Source organism: Oncorhynchus keta, chromosome 10, assembly GCF_023373465.1.
Source record: "Oncorhynchus keta strain PuntledgeMale-10-30-2019 chromosome 10, Oket_V2, whole genome shotgun sequence".
NCBI lineage: Eukaryota > Metazoa > Chordata > Actinopteri > Salmoniformes > Salmonidae > Oncorhynchus > Oncorhynchus keta.
This window is the reverse complement of record NC_068430.1, coordinates 72,066,200-72,092,581: the sequence shown is the minus strand read 5'-3', so window position 1 is coordinate 72,092,581 and position 26,382 is coordinate 72,066,200. Positions and strand designations below refer to the sequence as shown.

At 46.5% G+C, this 26,382-nt stretch overlaps 1 protein-coding gene across 2 annotated transcripts in view; it reads right to left on the bottom strand.

Moving 5' to 3' along the window:
• Positions 1 to 45: 45 nt before the first annotated feature.
• Positions 46 to 26,382, bottom strand: part of LOC118389426 (xylosyltransferase 1) — a 200,797-nt gene continuing 174,460 nt past the window's right edge. For both annotated transcript variants that reach the window (XM_052527837.1, XM_052527838.1), the window contains exons 9-11: positions 15,944 to 16,139; positions 6,690 to 7,023; positions 46 to 3,723 (exon numbers count right to left, since the gene is read on the bottom strand). In XM_052527837.1, the coding sequence (XP_052383797.1) occupies positions 3,386 to 3,723; positions 6,690 to 7,023; positions 15,944 to 16,139 (868 nt within the window). In that variant the 3' untranslated portion in view covers positions 46 to 3,385. The remainder of the gene's footprint in view (positions 3,724 to 6,689; positions 7,024 to 15,943; positions 16,140 to 26,382) is intronic.

Genomic DNA, 26,382 nt, shown 5'->3' with positions numbered 1-26,382 from the left:
TCATGTCATGAACTTGAAGTGTTTAAGCATAGAAATCCACACAGATTTAGAGAGAGCTCTTTTATTTCAAAGAAAGCAGTCAGAGAAAAATGTACCAACAAAAAAAAAAATATCCACAAAAATGTAAAAGCGAAAGACAAGAAGGCTTGGTATTTACAACAGAGGACATCTTTTTGGTGTTACAGGTTTCATCAAATCACAACGACTAACTCTTGGTGCTCTTCTTTCACTTTTTTTTGTGGAAAGTAAAAACGACCGTAACAATTTAATGTTCATAGATGGACAGAACGTTTGAAGAGTCCCCTAGGCAGGAGTATAGATAGATAGCTAAGGCACAGAGTTTCCCCCTGAAACTTTAGGAAACTTTGACGTTTCCCCAGACGCTTCGGGAAACGTTGAGTTCAGAGACGTTTGTGCAACAGTTGCTGAACAATACATTCCAGCAGAGAGAACAACATCCTGTCATGATGTTCTCTGAAAGGCGAACAATAATATTAAAAGCTTTACCCAATTCTGAGTCATTCCTTACTCCTTAGATCTGTCCAAAACATTGAAACAGGTTATGTACCTAAAATCACTCTGTGGCCAACTAGCAACAAGTAACACTAGGTATCAGTTCTTCTTTTACTATAATTCCACTTCATAATCTTTCCACACTGCATCTGTATTTACATAGAATGAGTTTGAAACATATTTTCAATACAAAATATTTATGTACATTTTCTTCATTTTTTGTAACAAAATAGGACTTTTACACCGAGTAACATATTTCAATTCACTTCTCGAGAATGATAATTGTACTTTTGAACAATGGGCAAAGTATTCCTCAATTTCAGTATTTGTTTCAATGTGACAATGGCACTGCCAGTAAAAGGAGGTCAGGGTCATATCTGTATCTAGCTGTTATGTTGTTAGCTAGCTAGCTAATACAGAGAAATAGTAATGGTGTCTTTTTGTAGGCACTAAATCCACCATGTTTTGTTGGACAAAGCCTATGGGAAAATGAATGGCATTTTTGAAGTTTTTTTTAGATAAACACTGAAAATAAGGTCTGTGGTAAACACAGGCTTAGGAGATCTTATACGTTTTGTTCTAGGAGATAATCTTCATCAGCTAACGTCACTTTTTATGCATTTATGTAATAAAAAAAGCACATAAAGGCTTCATAATGAATAAAGGTCATGTTAACTGGCTGCTATTATCTCATAGAACAAAGTGTATAAGATCTCCTAAGCCTGTGTTTACCTCAGACCATATTTTCAGTGTTTATCCAAAAACCCTATTCTTTCCCCATAGGAAAGGCTGTGGGTTTTAGCCCTATATAGGCAAAATTGCCCTTCTTTGTAACCATGGCAACAACACACAACAGTTCAAGTTTGAGTGACAGGACTGACACTTATTAGGATCGATACATCCAACAAGGTCCAAGGTGAACTTGGGCCATTGATTAACTCACTAATGATCGCTGATGAGCCCTGGTGAAAACATTCACTTAGCACGTTTGACTGCCAAATCACGTTGACAATCACAGATTGGATTCTAAATTGGGACCAAATTAGGTTGTGAGGAGAATTGAGTTGAAGCCAAACAAGCGAAGAGGCAGATCGTAGTTACCCTCCATGGTGGTTGGAGAAGGGGGCACTGTGCTATAGGCTGTGTTTGAACTGTGGTACACTGAGAGAGAGTCTTGATGGCAGCAAAAGAACTTAGCATGTAGTAGAACAGGTGAAAACCAAAGTTGCCTGGGCCCAATCCGACAGTTCCTTGATCAAGATACAAGATATAATTCACTATTTGTTTCCATTTTTGCCAAAGCATGAACAGCATCATCAATCACTAACATCCTGGTACTGACACGGAACCGAGTAGGAAATGTAACATCGCCACGAAATGACTTCAACACACACGTTGGAGAGTTTTTGGAGTGTTTCTGTCTTTTTTTGTTAACTTCTCTGTTTGGGGAGGTTGTCAGGAGGAAGTTGTGACCTTTCAGTCCTGGGTGCTTCCCCGTGTGATGAAGACTTTGCAAACAGTCGACGAAAGAACCAAGACAGGAAGAGCTATTCAGACCGGACAACACGGACACACAGGCGGGCATTAGGTTTGTTGCGCCCAAAATAGGTATACAGGTTCATTGGGGCATTGGCCTTTGTAAATAAAGGCAGTTTCTCTTTACAAAAAAATGTTTATCGAGCTGCCAAAGCAGCGTTGTAGTCATTTAGTCATTGACTAAAAATATTCTGTATTTATATAAACTTATAAATAAATAGCAACTTGTGGACAACTCACTCCATTCACTCGACAATAACTTTGAGACATAATCTGTTTCATACTTGCAACATAAACTGTCGTTAAAAACAAATGAACAAAAAATCTTAGAAAAGGAAATGATAAAATAAGCTTGAGAACGTCTGTTTTCTTGCGAAAGCACAGCTGATATACTTTCATTTCAAGTTTCAGGCTGTCCAGTATGGAGTGATATCAGTGCCAATAGGAACTGAATCTAGTTTCAATCATTCATGAATTGAATTCAACTTCTACTGGCACAAATGCCTCGCCATAGTCCAGTCACACCCACACACCTTTCTCCTGTTCAGGCACTGAAAGTCAATAAGTAGCGCTGTGCCATAGTAACTTTGTCAGTCATACGCAAAGATCGAGGCAAGGAATTTTGCTTTAAAAAAAAACTGATACATCTTCGCGACACCCTCCGAGGTTGCGGTTCAGTCTATCTCCCTACATGTAGGCCAAACCAACCTTGAGAAGCAGGCCTCGTATTCACAAAGCACCTCAGAGTACAAGTGCTGATCTAGGACCAGGTCCCGCCCTGTCTATATAATCATATTCATTATGATTTAAAAGAGAAAACTGATTCTAAATCAGCACTCGTACTCTGAGAGGCTTTGTGAATACGGGCCCAGAACTTGGTCCACTACCAGTGTCGACTATCCTGTTCCACCCGAACACTCTGACTTCTGACTGACTTCTCAATCGCTCTTCCATTTAGCAGCAGACTAGGCGGCCTTACTAGGTGCTTGGCAAAGCAACATTTGTCTCTACGTCGGACACAGCATCAATCACAGTAAACTCAGCGGCGAGATTCAAATGAATACATTGGGAAACAGAACACGACAAAGCCGGCAAAAACCCCAAAGAGGAGGAGTCTGAAACACCACAGAACCTTCCCCAGACATTCTCTTTCTCTTCAACGTTCCTTCAACCTCAAACAAACCTTAAAAGAAACACAACTTCCGTATTTTCTCTCCTTATGTGATCCATTACGTCGACTGAAAAATACAAATAAAACAAAAAGGAGATTTAAAAAATAAATTATTTAAACTTAAGACCTGCAGTGTGGCCTCCTGTCCAGCCGGAGGCGCCACTGCTACCTGATGCGCCCGTCGGCGTGCGGCGGGACCAGCTGGGACTTGGGGTCCGGGCTGAGCGAGCTCCAGGGGGTCTTGGCGCAGGTCTGCATGACGGGGCAGGATGTTCCAGGTCCCCCTGTCATGGAGGTGGAACACACGTCCCCAGCCTCCCACATCGCACCCACCAGGCCGTCTATCCAGTGCTCCAACGTGGGGCCAGTCAGGGCGGCGTTGCGCTTAGCCTGCTCCACCTGGCCCAGGTGTACAGGGATGTTGAGCACGGGGTTCAGGCCATGGAAGCTCTGCTCCATATAACTGTTCTTGGCTGGTCCGTTGTGGAGCTTCAGCGTGTCCTCTGGGGGAGGGAGGGAGAGTGAGCGGGAGAGCAAGAGCGAGATGAAGAGAAAGATAAAGCGAGAGAAAGAGGGGGACAAAAATGGATCGTTAATGTTTTATGGTGAGACTGTCCTGGAGATAGTGTTCATAAATGGATTGTTCATGTTTTATGGCGAGACTGTCCTGGAGATAGTGTTCATAAATGGATTGTTCATGTTTTATGGTGAGACTGTCCTGGAGATAGTGTTCATAAATGGATTGTTCATGTTTTATGGCGAGACTGTCCTGGAGATAGTGTTCATAAATGGATTGTTCATGTTTTATGGCGAGACTGTCCTGGAGATAGTGTTCATAAATGGATTGTTCATGTTTTATGGTGAGACTGTCCTGGAGATAGTGTTCATAGATGGATTGTTCATGTTTTATGGCGAGACTGTCCTGGAGATAGTGTTCGTAAATGGATTGTTCATGTTTTATGGTGAGACTGTCCTGGAGATAGTGTTCATAAATGGATTGTTCATGTTTTATGGTGAGACTGTCCTGGAGATAGTGTTCATGAGCAGTGAGCAGGTAAACAGTCATCAATGGGGAATCTAAGTAGGCAAATCAGTCGAACCACTTTGACTTGATTGTAAAGGGTGGAATGGAACTGTGAACTCATTTGATGAGACCAAACTTTGTGTTACTGGTTAATCACATGCTATTGATTTCTCTAGGGTAAGCCTAAGCCACAAAGTGGGAGACTGCACCAAGTGTCTCAATGACTACACTTAGTGTCTCTTTATGAAACCATTGGAAGCTAGGGGGCAGATAGGACCATCTTCTCACACACCATACATTTATAAGCATCTTCATACGGGGCGACAGGGTAGCCTAGTGGTTAGAGCAGTAACCGAAAGGTTGCAAGTTCTAATCCCAGAGCTGACAGGGTACAAATCTGTTGTTCTGCCCCTGAACAAGGCAGTGAACCCACTCTTCCTAGGCCTTCATTGAAAATAAGAATTTGTTCTTAACTGACTTGCCTAGTTAAATAAAGGTAAAAATAAAATAAAAACGCTCAAAAGATAAAATAATTGCCCAAGCCACAAATTGGTAAAACAACTCAACGACTGTTCCTTGTGTCTTTTTATAAAGCCATTGGAAGCTAGGGGGCAGAGACGAGACGAGGCCATGACCTCATCCCTAAAACTCCTCCACCCTGAAGGTAAAGCTGTACATTCCTCAGTGCTCCTAACACCGGGGCGCTTGCCTTCCCTCCTCAGCCTGGCTATCGTACGCTAGCCCAGCTCTCCTCTCCTCTCTCTCTCTGCCTGTGCCAGGTTCGCACCCTGCTGTTAGCCGCTAGCGTTTTCACGGGCTAGCGACAGAGATGCAGTCAGACACCTGGTTGTTCTGCTAAGCTTGCCACTGCCCGGTGCCAACTACCGACTTTATTGTGGTAGCGGTGTGTGTCTGCTGCCAGTGTGTGTGTGTGTGTGTGTGTGTGTGTGTGTGTGTGTGTGTGTGTGTGTGTGTGTGTGTGTGTGTGTGTGTGTGTGTGTGTGTGTGTGTGTGAGGGCCCACGGAAATAGTCAGGGTTGTAAATCTGTATGGGAAGGCTAGAGGCTGTTAGAGTAGGTGGAGAGGAGGCCAAGGCTGCAGGATTACTGTGCCACCACGACCTTCAGGACTATGGGATCTAAGGACATCTAACCCCATCCAACAGGAGTAGGAGCCGGAAGGCTGCTTTCCCAGACACTAAAAAGGATTCTCAATTGAAAGTGCTTCTTTGTCCAAGACCAGGCTTAATCTTGTGTCTAGGAAAATAGCCCATAAAGGTTATATCCTAAGTACTGTCTCAATGGATAACTACTGTACTGTAGTCCATATAAGGCCGTTTGATACTGAAGGGCACAGGTTTCCATAGTTTTTATGCTGCAGTGGATCTAGTTTAGGACTACTGTTTGCACTATGGGCCAACTGGGCTATTTTAACCACTATTTTAACCACTCAAGCTGATCCAAAAAGTTTGGTGTAAAACAATCTAGAAAGTAGAGCTCAGTGTCGCTTCACTTGGGTAATAAAACATTTCAACAGTATAACCTCAGAGAGCATAACAGTACGTTTCAGGATTATCTTCCATAAATAGTGGAGAAAGGCAGTCGATTTACCCTCATCTCCAATGCTAATGTCGTTGGGAGTGAATTTAGCATTCTGACTATGTGCAAGTACAGAGTTTGGAGTTTGAGGGGAAGTGGAGTTAATCCATTTTCTGTTCCCATCAACAGCGACTTACAACTGAGAGAAAAGCAAACAAGCAAACTATCAAACAAACAAAAACACTCATGAACAATTGATGAATATTTTAGCTTCCTCTCTCCTCACTCGCACACATGGCCCCAAACCCCACGGCGCGTCAGGGCAAAGCCTGCTAACTTTTATTTGTTGATTCTGTTCATAATTAAAAATGGTCTCAGTGCGATTATAAAACAGGCTGTGAATATGCCCCCACACCGAGGTTAGCATCTCAACTCTCGGGTGACTTTCACAGCAGCCGATTACTCTAGCTAAAACAATAGGGGTCCTGGTCCCTTATAGTTAACACAGGCAGATTGATTTAATTGTGTAATTGTGTTCCTCGGCGTGATATGGAGGTGTTTAACATACTGTTTAGTATGTATGAGAAACACTGAGGGTGATTACGTTCGACTTGGTGACAAACAACTGGGGCTTCCAACGGCTCAGAGGGTTGATTAGAAGGAGCATCGTAAACACAGCAGGGCCTCATGGGAAATGTGCTTTTGTGTTTGCGTGTGTATCCATGATAGGCCTATAACATGACAAGACACACTGCATCAATTATATCACATACATCACAGACTGACACTCATGTGACCTGCACTACATATAGGCATATCTCTTACCTTGCCGTACAGGCTAGTGCTTGTTATAAGCCAGTGGTGTGTTTGTGTGTGTGTGTGTGTGTGTCTGTGGCCTATCTCTTACCTTGTCTTATAGGCTGATGCTTCATATAAGCCAGCGGACTAATCAGAAACCTCGTCTCGGCCACGGGGCTCCAGTGATGCAACACCCGTATGGTCCACACCCCAGGCCTGAGAGGCTGGTTCAGGGGGGGTCTGTAGTGGGTGTACTCTGCGCTGGCGTCGATCAGGATATCGTAGGTGGCAGCGATGACGTTGGTGGGGTCGATCCACACCACGGTGGCGGTCACGTTGGGGCCCTTGGCCCAACGCTGCATCCCGACTGTCTCGTCCATGGGACCCATCAGGCCACCGAAGTTACGGAACATGCGCTCTTTGGCATCCCACTCTGTGCCGATCTGAGAGAGGGATGGAGGAAGGGACGGAGGGGGGAAGGCGAGAGAAAAGGGTGTTGTGTAATTAATTCACTGGATCTGAAATGTCCAACCGTATAATGTATTTCATGCATACTTTGCATACAACATTAACTGAGGCAAATGAAGAACAGAAAAATAGGCTGAATATGAATTCGTCTCTACACTGTAATGTCATGGGAAATTGTAGTTGTGATATAATATGTATCCCACACCATTCATACAACCATCATGGATCATGTCTACTGTACAGACTAGTGATTTCCAGTGCATACAGATGTGGGATCTTAATTTGATCACCCAGGTTTAAAAAGGCTTTCCACTTTGACATTTTCAGACTTGATTTTCCCACAGGAATAATGCTGTAGCAAACGGGTTCAAATTAAGATCCCACATCTGTATACTAGTCTCACTTCATCTGTAATGTCAGCATTGGTGTGCAGCTTCAAACATTAGTACAGCCATTACCTATCATGTCTAGAGTAGTGCATTATGTGATTTCCAGTATGTCTCATAAGGCTTTATGTAGACTTTCTATGTGTATAGGCTTATACAGGATTTCCAGTATGTAAGATAGTCTCAGTTGATGTGTAATGTGAGTGTTGGTTTGCAGCTTCCTGTGTGATCGATAGACAGGCCGACTGAGACAGCAGTGTATATGTTGAGTGAAGAGTGAACACCTTGACTAACCCTCTGGGGGGCTGGGGATCAATCTATAACAACACAGACAGAGACATGGAGAGTGAGCAAGACAGAGAAAGTGGGAAGAGAGAGAGAGCAAAGAGAGAGAGAGAGAGAGAGAGACAGAGAGACAGACAGACAGACAGAGAGACAGACAGACAGACAGACAGACAGACAGACAGACAGACAGACAGACAGACAGACAGACAGGAAGATGAAAAGCCCTAACTCCATTTAATGCAGTTAAGACTATTGCTGGAGGGAAGAGAGAGAGGTGAGAGATGAATAACTTAGATACTGAGAGAAAGAGAGAGAGAGATGGAGAATACAGGCAGAGAGAGAACATGTTGATATAAATTGACTATGCAAAACATTAGACTGACCAGGTGAATCCAGGTCAAAGCTATAATCCCTTATTGATGTAATTTGTTAAATCCACTTCAATCAGTGTAGATGAAGGAGAGGAGACGGGTTAAATAATCATTTTTAAGCCTCGAGACAATTGAGACAGGGATTGTGTTTGCGTGCCATGCAGAGGGTGTACGGGCAAGACAAAAGCTTGAAGTGCCTTTGAACAGGGTATGCAAGTAGGTGCCAGGGACACCGGTTTGTGTCAAGAACTGCAACGCTGCTGGGTTTTTCACACTCCACAGTTTCCCATGTGTATCAAGAATGGTCCACCACCCAAAGGATATCCAGCCAACTTGACACAAATGTGGGAAGCATTGGGGTCAGAATTGGACAGCATTCTAATGGAACGCTTTCGACACCTTAGGTGTTCTTAATGTTTGGTATAAGGTACTCAGAGAGAGGACTATAAATAGCGAGATGGATGGACAGAGAGTGTAGGAGGACAGAGAGTGATGATCAGAGATAGTGAAGGAGGACAGAGAGAAAGAGGATGCAGATTAATCTAAGGCGCTTGTAGAAACACGAGGAGGGAAGATGACAAGGGTTGATGAGGAAGGATGATGATGAGGAGGGATGAGGGATGCTTCTACACCTGCATTGCTTGCTGTTTGGGGTTTTAGGCTGGGTTTCTGTACAGCACTTTGAAATATCAGCTGATGTACGAAGGGCTATATAAATACATTTGATTTGATTTGATGATGATGAGGAGGGATGATGAGGGTGATGATGAGGAGGGATGATGAGGGTGATGATGATGAGGGATGATGATGAGGAAGAATAATGAGGATGAGGGACGATGAGGATGAGAGATGATGAGGAGGAGGGTTGATGATGAGGGATGATGAGGAGGAGGGATGGTGAAGGCTTGAGGAATATGCTCATCCTTACTCCCAGTGATTAACACCAGACCACAGATCAATGGGCTGACTGGAACACTCCACTCAATATTAGGCCGACTGAGAAATGAGTCTGTACACTATAAATAGACTCAACCTCCATAGAGAAATTAGTTGTGTGTGGTGTGTGTGTGTGTGTGTGTCACGATGTCGGAAAACATCAACTGTGAGAGGATCTTGGCTTTCCCTTTAATTCACTCTTCACATTAGTGTGTGTGTGTGTGTGTGTCTGTGTGTGTGTATTTTGTACTTTGTAAAGTGAGTTCTGTAAAGTGATGGACTTTGGTAATTAAATGTTGTAATTTAACTGACCTCTATTCTCTCTTTCAAAACTAGATTTTCCTTGTGTGTCTGTGTGTATGTGTGTGTATGTGTGTTTTCACACTGCCTGAGCCATTAGTGGATCTTGCCAGCCTGTGATGCACTTCCGTAATTCAATTTTGTGATTCAACTGACCTCTATTTTCTCAACCAAAACTACATATTCCTTGTGTTTATGTGTATGTGTGCGAGTGTTTGTGTTTATGTGTATGTGTGTTTTCACACTGCCTGAGCCATTAGTCGATCTTGCCAGCCTGTGATGCACTTCCGTAATTCAATTTTGTAATTCAACTGACCTCTATTTTCTCAACCAAAACTATATTTTCCTTGTGGTTGTGTTTGTGGTTGTGTGTATGTCTGTGTGTGTGTGTGGGGGGGGTGGGTGTGGTTGTGTGTATGTGTGTGTTTCACAATGTCTGCAACAACAACTAGAGGATATTGCCCTGCCTCCCTTCAATTCAATTCACCTCAATTTAGTGTGCAAAATTGGTGCCCTTCAACTCAATAATGTTACTGACCCCTATTTTCTCTACCAAACTACTACTTTCCCTGTTAGTATCCTCAACATCCTTAACTAGAACGTCTATCAGCTATGCTATTCATTCTCTGCAGGTCTGGAAGAGTATCCCTCATGCTAATTCATTATAATCTATTCTATTCTTATTGATTCTATTCAATTTGTTTTCTATTCTATTTCAGTCTATTTGAAGTGTTTTCCTCACTGGCATATCACACCATAAACATCACATTGATTGTCAGTGGTCTGATTCTAAGCCACAGACTGAAATCAAAGCGTATTGACTGAGGAAATGCCACTTATAACCCACTGGCTGCAGGCTACTGCCTCCCGACTCTAAATTGTTCTGTGAGAAATCTGGGTAAGGTAACATTAACATAACATTGGATTTCAGTAATGGTTTTGGCTCAATTCTATTTCAACTCCATCAATTCAGGAAGTGAATGGAAATGCAATATTCTCATTGAAAATGAATCATACTTTTCATATCTTGAATTGTAATTTGAATGAATTTCCTGAAGCGACTGTATTCTGGTTCAAACTGTCACTGGAGAGTGGAGACAAACAGTAACACAGCTACAAATCCACAGTTCATTGAGTGTACGACCGTACCGACCACCTGAGAACCGGTCAAACAGGGATTAACCTCTGAACCACTTCAGGTTCATCCAATGACCTCCGACCTTTTCTCTACACTTCACTTTAAACCCTGGTCCAACACCTCAGCTTGTTTTAGTTCATGATCTTAACTCACACTTGACTTAGTGACAGCACAGTAGTACTACTGCTACCAGCCACCCCTGTCCTTCACTGCTGATCTGGCAACCCTGGAGTCAAACACAGTCAGATTGTGGCTTGTGTGACCTAAATTCACACTTAGAGCACAAGTAGTAGGCTACTAGGCTACCATCCAGCCTCTCTCCTCTACCTTTAATCTGGCAACCCTAACTAAAGACCCTTCCTCACTCTAAACCTGTGGCAACTGTTGCTCAAGATCTGTAAACCATCACGGGTTCCCGAGTCAAACCCCTCACCCTGTAGCATGCATCCCTTTTTCATTCCCTCGCTCTACCTATTACCCCTCCCTCCCTCCCTCCCTCCCTCCCTCTCCATAGATCTTAATTGACAAACATAGCTGGCATCCTTACCCACGTCCTCTATCTCAAGCTGTCCCAGGGGAGTGCTCCGGGCCTGGGCTTAGCTGCATTCAACACCTGCTTTTCATTACCTCCATACACAAAGACTGACACTAATAAGGCCCAGAACCCAACAGAATCCTGGGGGCCTTAGTCTGTTGCACGCACGCACGCACACACGCACACACACACACACACACACACACACACACACACACACACACACACACACACACACACACACACACACACACACACACACACACACACACACACACACACACACACACACACACACACACACTGTTTTTTAAATCGAGACCAGATGTGGTCTGGTTGGTTGGACGTGGCTGCCCGCACCACTGCCTGATGGAAATTGACCTGTCATGTTTTATGGGAAGGTGTTTGACTCTGGCGCCAGTGAGGTTGTTGGGGTGTGGTGGGGGAGAGGGATGGGGTGGAGGGTTTTAAGGTTGAGTTGCCAGGTCAGCAGTGGTAGTACCACTGTAAGACGTAATGTGTGAGTAGAGGGCTTAAGCTACAACATGAAGTGTTGTGCTGCTGAGGTAATGCTGGGGAGTGGGTGAGGTTGCCAGGTCAGCAGTGGAGGACAGAGGGAGGGTGACGTACTACTGTACTGTAGCTAAAGTGTATAAACCACAGCATTAGGTGTTTGACGCGGGTGCCCGTGGGGGGAGGCAGGGTTGCCAGGTCTTAGGTTGCCAGATCAGTAGTGGGTGACAGTGGGAGGGTGACGTAGCCTACTACTGTACATATACTGTGAGTAAAGGTGCTTAAAATACAGACAGGCAGCTACTACTGATACCTCTGTCCTGCCTATGCAGAGTTAGAGGGAGGTGGAGGAAGAGATTGGAACGAAAGGAGATAGAGACCATCTTGTAAAGGGATGCATGGGGTTAGAGGGAAAGACAGAGAGAGGTTATAGGTAGGAGGGACAGACTGTGCTGCCTCCCCAGTTTATGGTAGAAGTTAGAAGGAGGCAGAGGGAGACATTCTAGGCGGTAGGAGGGAGAGACCTTGTACATACATGATATACATGATATACAGATCCACCGGACTACATAGGAATCTGCTACAACTGTAGTCTGTTAGTAGGGTGGTAGTCTGTCATCTATCCCTCACTTATTTAGGATAGTTGTTGGAAGCAAGTCTATTAAGACCACTGTGGAGAGGTAGAGAGCAATGTTAGAGAGCAATGCCAGTAAAAATTGGGTAGAGCGAGAGTTTATAGATGGAAGGAAAAGACTGTGTTTTAAAGTTGTGCTGCAGACATGGTTTATCTGCCTGACAGACATTCACAACACTCAACTATAACTGCTTAGCTCTGTCATGACCGTCTATCTGTCCTCTGGCTGCCTGACAGACTGACAGTCATTGTAGCTAAGCAACCGACAGAAAGTCCTTTGCGAGGCCGAGTACTCAGATAAGGTCGTGCCAGCGTCGGTCTGTTGTCACTCACAACTCTTTAGACTAGAACGCCTCAGAGCCTTCCCTGTGCCCATGACTTCCTCACAGTCTAGGGTCGCTTCGGAACTGTTACAAAGGTCAATAGGTCGAAGGTCAAGAGTAAAAGGTCAGATTCACCCCGACTTATCACCTCAGAGTGCTGGAACTCGTACGAGGACATCAACTGACATTTCAGAGGGTTCTGCATGACAGTGTGAAAACCAGAAAGAAAGATCTCTCTCTCAACCCCCCCCATGATAAACAGAAAAGTGCTCGCTGGCTCACTAAGACATAGCTGATGTTAGAGAACATCCCCAGAAGTAGAAATAGGGTCATTATTTATACTAACATAACTACGCTATCAGGAAGCCGTTCGGGCATGAAGGTGAGTAGTCTACGTTTCATTAGTAAACAACAAATAAGCAGCCGGTGAGGCTCTAATCCACATAAAATCTGATGAATTCAATCAATTTACATTTTACAAGGCTACCAATCCTGTGTTTAATGCCTGCCGCCAATGTGTGTGTGTACTCTCTGCAAGGTTGCCATAGCGATAAATATAGCTAAGGTCACCATGATATCTGATCTAGTCAATCATATTTTATACAACATGCTTCTCTGTGCCAGGCACTTCAGGGCTTTTATATACTACAAACACATAGAGGTCATTGTTTGACTAAGTGGCTGGATAACTGCCGGGCACTCTAGTCTAAATGACAGGAGCTGCTGAATGACTGCAAATGTTATGTGAACATTACGTAAAAGTTGTAGCCGACAACCCTGAAACAATGTACCTCAGTTAATGGTCGGACTGACTGACCATTATGTTGTCCATTGACTGGATAATGAATGGTTGAACACAATCAATACAGGAGCCGGTGATAGAAATGGATGTGCTGAAAGATCTGCTAAATGTAATGTGAACGTTACCTCAACGTTGCGCAACCCACAACATGACATGTTACCTCAGCAAATGTTCTCAATTGACTATGTGAACCCCTCCTCCACTTCTAAATGGGATGAGTTTGCGATATTTTTCAGAGATAAGATAAACAACAATAGGCAGGGTATCAGTCAAGCAAAACCCGATGAGAAGTTTGATGATATGTGCCCTGGGCTACCACGCAAAGGCACTGTGGATTTATTTTTCCTGGTTGGCACTGACAGGCTCAGGAAAGAGATATCACAAATTAAGCCTCCTACCTGCCTTCTCGATGCTATCCCCACCGCCTTCTTCAAAACAGTTTTTAATTGCATATCTGGAGAAGTGTAAGCTATTGTTAATCACTCCCTGTTCACAGGCACTTTCCCCACTTCACTAAAAACTGCTATTATGAAACCCCTTCTGAAGAAAAGTCATCTAGATTCTTCAGCTCTTAGCAATTGTCAGCCAATCTCCAACCTTCCATTCTTAAGCAAAATTCTGGAGAAATTGGTTTTGAAACAGCTAAATGATTTTTTAAAGTGCCAACTGTATTTTTGAAAAACTACACTGCACAGAGACAGTCTTAGTTAAAGTGGTAAATAATCTTAGAGCCAACACAGATGCCAAACATCTCTTTGTCCTTGTACTCTTAGATTTAAGTGCTGCATTCAACTCTGTTGACCATGATGTCCTTCTGGACAGACTGGAGAGGTTGGTTGGCCTCTCCGGTCCAATTCTACATTGGTTTAGGACCTATTTAACCGGACAAGTTTTTTGTCACCCTTGGTGAACACAACTCAGAGAAAATACATATCACACGGCATTTCACATGGTTTGATTTTGGGTCCGGTACTGTTCAGTTTATATATGTTACCCCTTGGCAGAAAGCACAGCATTTTCACTGCTACGCAGACGATACACAATTTCTGTGTCACCAGAGAATTTTAGCTCCACGTATAGATTAGACTGTATTAGTGATTTAAATACCTAGATGGCTCACAACTTCCTCCAGCTAAATCAAGACATGACCGAGGTACTTATTGTTGGAGCCGAAGCACAGTGAAAGAATCTGGCCGCACATTTTAAATTCACGGGCAATAAAGATGAAACACCAGGTAAAAAACCTAGGTGTTATTTTAGATTCTGAAATCAATTTCGAATCACACAATAGGAATGTGACCAAAAAAGCAGAAAAAGGGAACATTGCCAACGTGCTGATAGACACTCATCCATGCTTTTATTACAAGCAGGCTTGACTACTGTGTAGCTCTCCTGTCTGTGTCACACCCTGATCTGTTTCACCTGTCCTTGTGATTGTCTCCACCCCCTCCAGGTGTCACTTATTTCCCCCAGTGTATTTATCCCTTTGTTTCCTGTCTCTCTGTGCCAGTTCATCTTATATGTTTCCAAGTCAACCAGTGTTTTTCCCGTTCTCCTGCTTTTTTGCAGTCTCCTTTTTCTAGTCCTCCCGGTTTTGATCCATGCCTATTTCTGGACTTTGTACCCGCCTGCCTGACCATTCTGTCTGCCTTGACCACGAGCCTGTCTGCCCCTCTGTACCTCCTGGACTCTGATCTGGTTTTCTACTTCTAAAAGATGACTGTCACGCCCAGATCTGTGTCACCTGTCTTTGTGCTTGTCTCCGCCCTCACTCCAGGTGTCGCCCATCTTCCCCATTATCCCCTGTGTATTTATACCTGTGTTCTGTTTGTCTGTTGCCAGTTCGTCTTGTCTTACCAGCGTGCTTTCCCGTCTTCCTGTTTCTCAAGTTCTGTCTCCTAGTTTTTCCCGGCTCTGACCGTATTCTGCCTGCCATCCTGTACCTGCCTGACTCTGACCTGATTACAAACCTCTACCTGCCCTGACCCCGAGCCTGCCTGTTGTCCTGTATCTGCCTGACTCTGACCTGATTACGAACCTCTGCCTGCCCTGACCCCGAGCCTGCCTGTTGTCCTGTATCTGCCTGACTCTGACCTGATTACGAACCTCTGCCTGTTCTGACCCCGAGCCTGCCTGCTGTCCTGTACCTGCCTGACTCTGGCCTGATTACAAACCTCTGCCTGCCCTGACCCCGAGCCTGCCTGCTGTCCTGTATCTGCCTGACTCTGGCCTGATTACAAACCTCTGCCTGTCCTGACCCTGAGCCTGCCTGCTGTCCTGTACCTGCCTGACTCTGATCACGAACCTCTGCCTGCCCTGACCCCGAGCCTGCCTGCTGTCCTGTATCTGCCTGACTCTGACCTGATTACGAACCTCTTCCTGTCCTGACCCCGAGGCTGCCTGCTGTCCTGTACCTGCCTGACTCTGACCTGATTACGAACCTCTGCCTGCCCTGACCCCGAGGCTGCCTGCTGTCGTTCTGCCCCTGAACAGGCAGTTAACCCACTGTTCCTAGGCCGTCATTGAAAATAAGAATTTGTTCTTAACTGACTTGCCTAGTAAAATAAAGGTTAAAAAATACCCTGAGTTGCCATATCACAGTGTTACTGTTCTGGGAATGTTATATGAACATTACCTAAATGTTATACAACCAACAAAAGAAGGATCGTTACCTCAGTGAACTGCAGCCTGGTGAAGGTGCTGGGAGGGGAAGCCACCTTGTAGGTCTTCCTGGGCATCACCCAGGTCTCCAGGGTCTCCAGCTTGCTGGTTGCCAGATTAGTGGCGTGGTGCTGGACCAGGTAGCCTTGGAACTGGTCCGACTGGAAGTAGAGATGCACTGACACCGGGTGGCCCATGGGGAAATACCTGGCAAACCAAGAGGAAACACACTTTTAACCAACCTTTCTCACCAGACCTTTATCAGTAGCCTGAGTGCAGGTCTGTTTGGGCTATGATGCCAACTGTCACTCATTTTGACCGAGACAGCAATGGAGTTGACAACAACACAAACAAATCTGGGACCAGGCTACTTTATCAGGGTTTTACCTGGCAACACCAGTGGTAACCCAACAGACAGACCCATTGAGATTCCCATTAGTGGCGGCGCAGTGGTTAAGGGCGCTGTACTGCAGCGCCAGCTGTGCCGTCAGAGTCCCTGGGTTCGCACCCAGGCTCTGTCGTAACCGGCCGCGACTGGGAGGTCCGTGGGGCGACGCACAATTGGCCTAGCATCGTCCGGGTTAGGGAGGGCTTGGTCGGTAGGGATGTCCTTGTCTCATCGCGCACCAGCGACTCCTGTGGCGGGCCGGGCGCAGTGTTGCCAGGTGCCAGGTGCACGGTGTACCCTCCGACACATTGGTGCGGCTGGCTTCCGGGTCGGATGCGCGCTGTGTTAAGAAGCAGTGCGGCTGGTTGGGTTGTGTATCGGAGGACGCATGACTTTCAACCTTCGTCTCTCCCGAGCCCGTACGGGAGTAGCGATGAGACAAGATAGTAGCTACTACAACAATTGGATACCACCAAATTGGGGAGAAAAAAGGGGTAAAAAAACCCATCAAAAAAAGATATTCCCATTAGTGAACTTGATATGGTACCAGTGCTGTTTAAAAGGCCAATGGTGTAAGATGAGACTATCTAGATTAATCTATTGAACAACTACTGGAGACTGCTTACAAATGTTTGTAGATGCTAAAGTTCACTAGCGGGGCCTTGCTAATGTCTCAGAGTAAAGTTTAGGGGGATGTGCTGTGCTTTCTGTGATTGTGTGAAGGGAAGAGGCATTAACTCAATGACCTATAAAACATATGTTGCTGTGGAGACTATTATTAAGGCTAGGAATGGACAGATTGACTGAGACCAGACTGTAGTTGTAGCCTGCCCCGGACCAACCCAATACAGTCATTGGGTATATTGGCAGTAATATATTAAGTTAGTCACAGCCCGATGCCTCTGACGATAACCATGACACACCAATTCGTAACACACATATTGTCTAATACAGCGGTTCCCAACCTTTGCCATCCCGGGGACGACCAAATCAGCGTCAAAAGATCTTGAGGGCCACCATTCGCTGAGTCGCAGAATTTCTTTACATAAAATATCTTAGCGTTCAAATTTAGTCCATTTTATCAGTGAATGTAACAGATTTAACACATATTGTAATGTGCTTATAATACTATACATCCAATAACTACAATAAAATAAAATACACATTACAAATAGTAAATAATGTGCGGAGCAGGTAGTCCTCGGACCACAGGTTGAAAACTGCTGGTCAAAAACAAAGTCAGCTGAGGTCAAAACACACACACACTAACAAAGTTGAACTGGTCTGGGACACCATTAAGAAGTCAGCTTGATCTTACAATCAGCTTGCCAGTCCAGGCTAGTCCTGATAGTTATATTGTTCTGGGGGCTGTGTGTGTGTGTGTGTGTGTGTGTGTGTGTGTGTGTGTGTGTGTGTGTGTGTGTGTGGAGTGAGTGTTTTTTCTGATTCTGTACATGTGGCAGAAGGCTGGCACTGAGAGCAGAGCAGAGACTACTGGGAAAATAAACAGGGTGTGTTTGTGTTTCTCTCTCTCTCTCTCTCTCTCTCTCTCTCTCTCTCTCTCTCTCTCTCTCTCTCTCTCTCTCTCTCAATCCATCTCTCTCTCTCTCTCATCCTCCCCACGCCCCAGTGTCCACCGTGTGTGTATGTGTATGTGCCCACCAGCCTTGTCATCAGTATTCCAGTAGTAGAACCAGGAGTCAGTCTGCCTGACAGCGCTGTGTGTGTGTGCCCGTCCCAGCCCGACAGCACTAGCTACCTTGACAAGCAGAACAGCAAACATTTACACCCGCTCACGGAGAGCACTCCACACCCTTTTCTCTCTATCCCTCTCTCCTCCTCCCTCCCTCCCTCCCTCCCTCGTTCCCACTATATAGGGAATAGGGTGCCGTTTGGGACACAGTTAGAGTAACAAAGGTTTCCAGCACCAGTAACAAAGGTTTCCTCACTCTCTGAGACTGACTCAGTTACTCAGTTATTTATTACAGACCTACAGGGTGGGACTGAAGTACTCACAATTTGAATTATACATAGACTCTTGGGAATGCCCGATGTTGACGTCTTTGACAATTGTGTGTTTGTGTGTCTGTGTGTGTGTGTGTGTGCTAGAGAGAGCGAGAGAGAGCGAGAGAGAGCGAGAGAGAGAGAGGTAGAGAGAGAGGTAGAGAGAGAGGCAGAAAGAGCTAGAGAAAGAGAGAGTGATAGAGATTTTTTAAAAAGAGGTAGAGGTAGAGAGAAATGAAGAGGCAGAAAGACAGAAAGGGGGCAGAGGGAGGAAGGGGGCAGAGGGAGAAAGAGAGCGAGAGAGAGAAGAAAGAGTGAGAGAGAAGAGAGAGAGAGAAATAGAGTAGGTGAAAGAGAGAGCATAGAGTGAATGGGGAGAGATGGGGGGAGAGTGAGAGACAGGGAGAGAGAGAGCAAGAAAGAGAATAGGTGAAAGAGAGAGCATAGAGTGAATGGGGAGAGATGGGGGGAGAGGGAGAGACAGGGAGAGAGAGAGAGAAGAAAGAGTGAGAGAGAAGAGAGAGAGAGAAATAGAGTAGGTGAAAGAGAGAGCATAGAGTGAATGGGGAGAGATGGGGGGAGAGGGAGAGACAGGGAGAGAGAGAGAGAAGAAAGAGTGAGAGAGAAGAGAGAGAGAGAAATAGAGTAGGTGAAAGAGAGAGCATAGAGTGAATGGGGAGAGATGGGGGGAGAGGGAGAGACAGGGAGAGAGAGAGCAAGAAAGAGAATAGGTGAAAGAGAGAGCATAGAGTGAATGGGGAGAGATGGGGGGAGAGGGAGAGACAGGGAGAGAGAGAGAGAGTGCAGATACACAGAGCCTCCATTCAGCCCTTCCCTCCACGCCCTCCCCACTGGAGTCACAGCAGGCTGTGAAAAGACAGAAATCCCCCTCTCCTCTCCTCTGTCTCTCCTTCTCTCCATCCCCCCATGGCAGCCCCACCCTGCTGTCTCATACACACACTGTAAGCTCTACAACCATAGTCTCTCATGGCCCCAAAATTTGCCCTGTGTGTGTGTGTGAGAGAGAGAGAGAGTGTGTGTGTGTGTGTGTGTGTGTGTGTGTGTGTGTGTGTGTGTGTGTGTGTGTGTGTGTGTGTGTGTGTGTGTGTGTGTGTGTGTGTGTGTGTGTGTGTGTGTGTGTGTGTGTGTGTGTGTGTGACAGCTGGGTGTGGATATGTTAGTGTGAAAGACTGAAAATTGCTTGTTTCCTCGCAGCAAATGCTTTTCTCACATGATCCCACAATTAGAGATTTGCAGACCGACACGTATACTCACAGATGCCCTCTTGCTCTCACACACTTTATGTACACACACACACACACACACACACACACACACACACACACACACACACACACACACACACACACACACACACACACACACACACACACACACACACACACACACACACACACACACACACACACACACACACACACACACACACACACAACCTCGTTTCCCTTCCTTCCCAATTTACAGGCAGAGACATGAGTAGAAACAGCTGTAGTTAAACGATAGACATAGTGTGTGTGTGTGCAGCTAGATGGAAACATGCTTCCTCTCATCTTGACCCTGTGCCCAGAGACCCTTGCAGCTACCCACAATGCAGAACTACCTGCCTGCCTGCTATCCAGCCTGCTTATGTGGAACTATAATGGATCTAAAACAGACTGATAATACAAGCTGCCAGCAGCAGAAACATGGGCGTATAGTACATCTCATGTTGGTTGGAACACGGACAATTCCACCAGAATGGTGTCGCATCCCTCCAACAGACTTCCAGACACTGATGCAATCTATGCCAAGGTGCATTGGATCTGTTCTGGCACTGACTACTAAAGTACTTTATGTTGGTGTTTCCTTTATTTTGGCAGTTACCTGTACATTGGCCCTGAGACTCAGCTAACGCAGGTTTCATATTCTAACTACTGCAGGTGCTGCTGGTCCCAAATGTGTTGCAACTGTGGTATTACAATACAGTAACAGTTAACTAAGACAAAAGACACTGGCTTCCTGTTTTAGCATCCATAGATGACAGGGATCCCAAATGTGTCTTAACCAGTTGATCCTACGGGGGCGCTGTGTCATTATTGGATAAAAAGACGTGCCCGTTTTAAGAGCAATATTTTGTCACAAAAAGATGCTCAACTATGCATATAATTGATAGCTTTGGAAAAAAAACACTCTGACGTTTCCAGAACTGCAAAGATATTATCTGTGAGTGCCCTAGAACAGAAGCTTCAGGCAAAACCAAGATGAAACTGCAACCAGGAAATGAGCAGGATTTCTGAGGCTCTGTTTTTCATTGTCTCCTTATATGGCTGTGAATGCGATAGGAATGAGCCTGCCCTATCTATCGTTTCCCCAAGGTGTCTGCAGCATTGTGACGTATTTGTAGGCATTGGAAGATTGAACATACGAGACTACATTTGCCAAGTGTCCGCACGGTGTCCTGCGTGGAAATTGGTGCGCAAAACTCAGCTGCTGGTATTTTTCCATGGGATTCTGAGACGAAAGCAGGCTTCCACGAACGGCATATCAATGAAGAGATATGTGAAAAACACCTTGAGGATTGATTCTAAACAACGGTTGCCATGTTTCGGTCGATATTATGGAGTTAATTTGGAAAAAAGTTTGACGTTTTGGTGACTGAATTTTCGGGTCGTTTCGGTAGCCAAATGTGATGTACAAAACGGAGCGATTTGTCCTACACAAAGAATCTTTCAGGAAAAACTGGACATCTGCTATGCAACTGAGAGTCTCCTCATTGAAAACATTCAAAGTTCTTCAAAGGTAAATTATTTTATTTGATTGCTTTTCTGGTTTTTGTGAAAATGTTGCGTGCTAAATGCTACACTAAATGCTATGCTAGCTATCAATACTCTTACACAAATGCTTGATTTTCTATGGTTCAAAAGCACATTTTGAAAATCTGAGATGACAGTGTTGTTAAGAAAAGGCTAAGCTTGAGAGCAGGCATATTTATTTCATTTCATTTGTGATTTTTAGAAATTGTTAACGTTGCGTTATGGTAATGAGCCTGAGGGTGTATTCACGATCCCGGATCCGGGATGGGTAGGATCAAGAAGATAACAACTGCCATTTCACCCGTTTAGTAACTGTATGGAGACAAAAGACATAAAAGAACCAGCTGACACGTCTCCTGATCCAGGAAGCTGGATGCTGTGGATCGCAAATGTATTGTAACACCGGTGTAAATCTACATTGGTAAATGTGTCAACAGTAGGCCTCGTTACTGAACTAACAGTCCCAGCATATACAGCTGCTATGGATCCCACATCTTATAACACCAGTATCGTCAATCGTAATTCTAGGGACACAGAAATTATACTGGTCTCGAAGGAACATGGAGCAGCACCATCCATGACCTATATACAGTACACCTTCACATGGTGTAATTGATCTGCCGTATCGTCTTACTGAGTGAACAGTGTGAACCGTACTGGTTCCCATCGGCTCATTAGAAGCTTTTGACGGGTCATAGTGTTGACGCACGGATAGTGTTGACGCGTAATGCCGTACGGATAGTGTTGACGCGTGATGCCGTACGGATAGTGTTGACGCGTGATGCTGTACGGATAGTGTTGATGCGTGATGCCGTATGGATAGTGTTGACGCACGATGCCGTACGGATAGCGTTGACGCGTGATGCCGTACGGATAGCGTTGACGCGTGATGCCGTACGGATAGCGTTGACGCGTGATGACGTACGGATAGCGTTGACGCGTGATGCCGTACGGATAGTGTTGACGCGTGATGCCGTACGGATAGCGTTGACGCGTGATGCCGTACGGATAGTGTTGACACGTGATGCCGTACGGATAGTGTTGACGCGTGATGCCGTACGGATAGTGTTGACGCACAGATAGTGTTGACGTGTGATGCCGTACGGCTAATGTTGACGCGTAATGCCGCACGGATAGTGTTGACGCGTGATGCCGCACGGATAGCGTTGACGCGTGATGCCGTACGGATAGTGTTGACGCGTGATGCCGCACGGATAGTGTTGACGCGTGATGCCGCACGGATAGTGTTGACGCGTGATGCCGTACGGATAGTGTTGACGCGTGATGCCGCACGGATAGTGTTGACGCGTGATGCCGCACGGATAGTGTTGACGCGTGATGCCGTACGGATAGTGTTGACGCGTGATGCCGTACGGATAGTGTTGACGCACAGATAGTGTTGACGTGTGATGCCGTACGGCTAATGTTGACGCGTGATGCAGTACGGATAGTGTTGACGCGTGATGCCGTACGGATAGTGTTGACGCACAGATAGTGTTGACGTGTGATGCCGTACGGATAGTGTTGACGCGTGATGCCGTACGGATAGTGTTGACGCACAGATAGTGTTGACGTGTGATGCCGTACGGCTAATGTTGACGCGTAATGCCGTACGGATAGTGTTGACGCGTGATGGCGTACGGATAGTGTTCACGCGTGATGCCGTACGGATAGTGTTGACGCGTGATGCCGTACGGATAGTGTTGACGCGTGATGCTGTACGGATAGTGTTGATGCGTGATGCCGTATGGATAGTGTTGACGCACGGATAGCGTTGACGCGTGATGCCACACGGATAGCGTTGACGCGTGATGCCGCACGGATAGCGTTGACGCGTGATGCCGTATGGATAGCGTTGACGCGTGATGCCGTACGGATAGCGTTGACGCGTGATGACGCACGGATAGCGTTGACGTGTGATGCCGTACGGATAGTGTTGACGCGTGATGCCGCACGGATAGTGTTGACGAGTGATGCCGTACGGATAGTGTTGACGCGTGATGCCGTACGGATAGTGTTGACGCGTGATGCCATACGGATAGTGTTGACGCGTGATGCCGTACGGATAGTGTTGACGCACGGATAGTGTTGACGCGTGATGCCGTATGGATAGTGTTGACGCGTGATGCCGTACGGATAGTGTTGACGCACAGATAGTGTTGACGTGTGATGCCGTATGGATAGCGTTGACGCGTGATGCTGTACGGACAGTGTTGACGCGTGATGCCGTATGGATAGTGTTGACGCGTGATGCTGTACGGATAGCGTTGACGCGTGATGCCGTATGGATAGTGTTGACGCACGGAAAGTGTTGACGCACGGATAGTGTTGACGCACGGAAAGTGTTGACGCACGGATAGTGTTGACGCACAGATAGTGTTGACGCACGGATAGTGTTGACGTACGGATAGTGTTGACGTACGGATAGTGTTGATGCACGGATAGTGTTGACGCGTGATGCCATATGGATAGCGTTGATGCGTGATGCCATATGGATAGCGTTGATGCGTGATGCCGTATGGATAGTGTTGATGCGTGATGCCGTACGGTACGGACGCGTGATGCCGCACGGATAGTGTTGACGCGTGATGCCGTACGGATAGTGTTGACGCGTGATGCCATACGGATAGCGTTGCGCGTGATGCCGTACGGATAGTGTTGATGCGTGATGCCGTACGGATAGTGTTGATGCGTGATGCTGTACGGATAGTGTTGATGCGTGATGCCGTATGGATAGTGTTGACGCGTGATGCCGCACGGATAGTGTTGACGCGTGATGCCGCACGGATAGTGTTGACGCGTGATGCTGTACAGATAGTGTTGATGCGTGATGCCGTATGGATAGTGTTGACGCACGATGCCGTACGGATAGCGTTGACGCGTGATGCCGCACGGATAGCGTTGACGCGTGATGCCGTACGGATAGCGTTGACGCGTGATGCCGCACGGATAGCGTTGACGCGTGATGCCGCACGGATAGTGTTGACGCGTGATGCCGTACGGATAGCGTTGACGCGTGATGCCGCACGGATAGTGTTGACACGTGATGCCGTACGGATAGTGTTGACGCGTGATGCCGTACGGATAGTGTTGACGCACAGATAGTGTTGACGTGTGATGCCGTACGGATAATGTTGACGCGTGATGCCGTACGGATAGTGTTGACGCGTGATGCCGCACGGATAGCGTTGACGCGTGATGCCGCACGGATAGTGTTGACGCGTGATGCCGCACGGATAGTGTTGACGCGTGATGCCGCACGGATAGTGTTGACGCGTGATGCCGCACGGATAGTGTTGACGCGTGATGCCGTACGGATAGTGTTGACGCGTGATGCCGTACGGATAGTGTTGACGCGTGATGCCGTATGGATAGTGTTGACGCGTGATGCCGTACGGATAGTGTTGACGCACGGATAGTGTTGACGTGTGATGCCGTACGGCTAGTGTTGACGCGTGATGCCGTACGGATAGTGTTGACGCGTGATGCCATACGGATAGTGTTGACGCGTGATGCCGTACGGATAGTGTTGACGCACGGATAGTGTTGACGCGTGATGCCGTATGGATAGTGTTGACGCGTGATGCCGTACGGATAGTGTTGAGTGTTGCGTGTGATGCCGTATGGATAGCGTTGACGCGTGATGCTGTACGGACAGTGTTGACGCGTGATGCCGTATGGATAGTGTTGACGCGTGATGCTGTACGGATAGCGTTGACGCGTGATGCCGTATGGATAGTGTTGACGCACGGAAAGTGTTGACGCACGGATAGTGTTGACGCACGGAAAGTGTTGACGCACGGATAGTGTTGACGCACAGATAGTGTTGACGCACGGATAGTGTTGACGTACGGATAGTGTTGACGTACGGATAGTGTTGATGCACGGATAGTGTTGACGCGTGATGCCATATGGATAGCGTTGATGCGTGATGCCATATGGATAGCGTTGATGCGTGATGCCGTATGGATAGTGTTGATGCGTGATGCCGTACGGATAGTGTTGACGCGTGATGCCGTATGGATAGTGTTGACGCGTGATGCCGTACGGATAGTGTTGACGCACAGATAGTGTTGACGTGTGATGCCGTACGGCTAATGTTGACGCGTGATGCAGTACGGATAGTGTTGACGCGTGATGCCGTACGGATAGTGTTGACGCACAGATAGTGTTGACGTGTGATGCCGTACGGATAGTGTTGACGCGTGATGCCGTACGGATAGTGTTGACGCACAGATAGTGTTGACGTGATAGCTAATGTTGACGCGTAATGCCGTACGGATAGTGTTGACGCGTGATGGCGTACGGATAGTGTTCACGCGTGATGCCGTACGGATAGTGTTGACGCGTGATGCCGTACGGATAGTGTTGACGCGTGATGCTGTACGGATAGTGTTGATGCGTGATGCCGTATGGATAGTGTTGACGCACGGATAGCGTTGACGCGTGATGCCATACGGATAGCGTTGACGCGTGATGCCGTACGGATAGCGTTGACGCGTGATGCCGTATGGATAGCGTTGACGCGTGATGCCGTACGGATAGCGTTGACGCGTGATGACGTACGGATAGCGTTGACGCGTGATGCCGTACGGATAGTGTTGACGCGTGATGCCGTACGGATAGTGTTGACGAGTGATGCCGTACGGATAGTGTTGACGCGTGATGCCGTACGGATAGTGTTGACGCGTGATGCCATACGGATAGTGTTGACGCGTGATGCCGTACGGATAGTGTTGACGCACGGATAGTGTTGACGCGTGATGCCGTATGGATAGTGTTGACGCGTGATGCCGTACGGATAGTGTTGACGCACAGATAGTGTTGACGTGTGATGCCGTATGGATAGCGTTGACGCGTGATGCTGTACGGACAGTGTTGACGCGTGATGCCGTATGGATAGTGTTGACGCGTGATGCTGTACGGATAGCGTTGACGCGTGATGCCGTATGGATAGTGTTGACGCACGGAAAGTGTGATGCACGGATAGTGTTGACGCACGGAAAGTGTTGACGCACGGATAGTGTTGACGCACAGATAGTGTTGACGCACGGATAGTGTTGACGTACGGATAGTGTTGACGTACGGATAGTGTTGATGCACGGATAGTGTTGACGCGTGATGCCATATGGATAGCGTTGATGCGTGATGCCATATGGATAGCGTTGATGCGTGATGCCGTATGGATAGTGTTGATGCGTGATGCCGTACGGATAGTGTTGACGCGTGATGCCGTACGGATAGT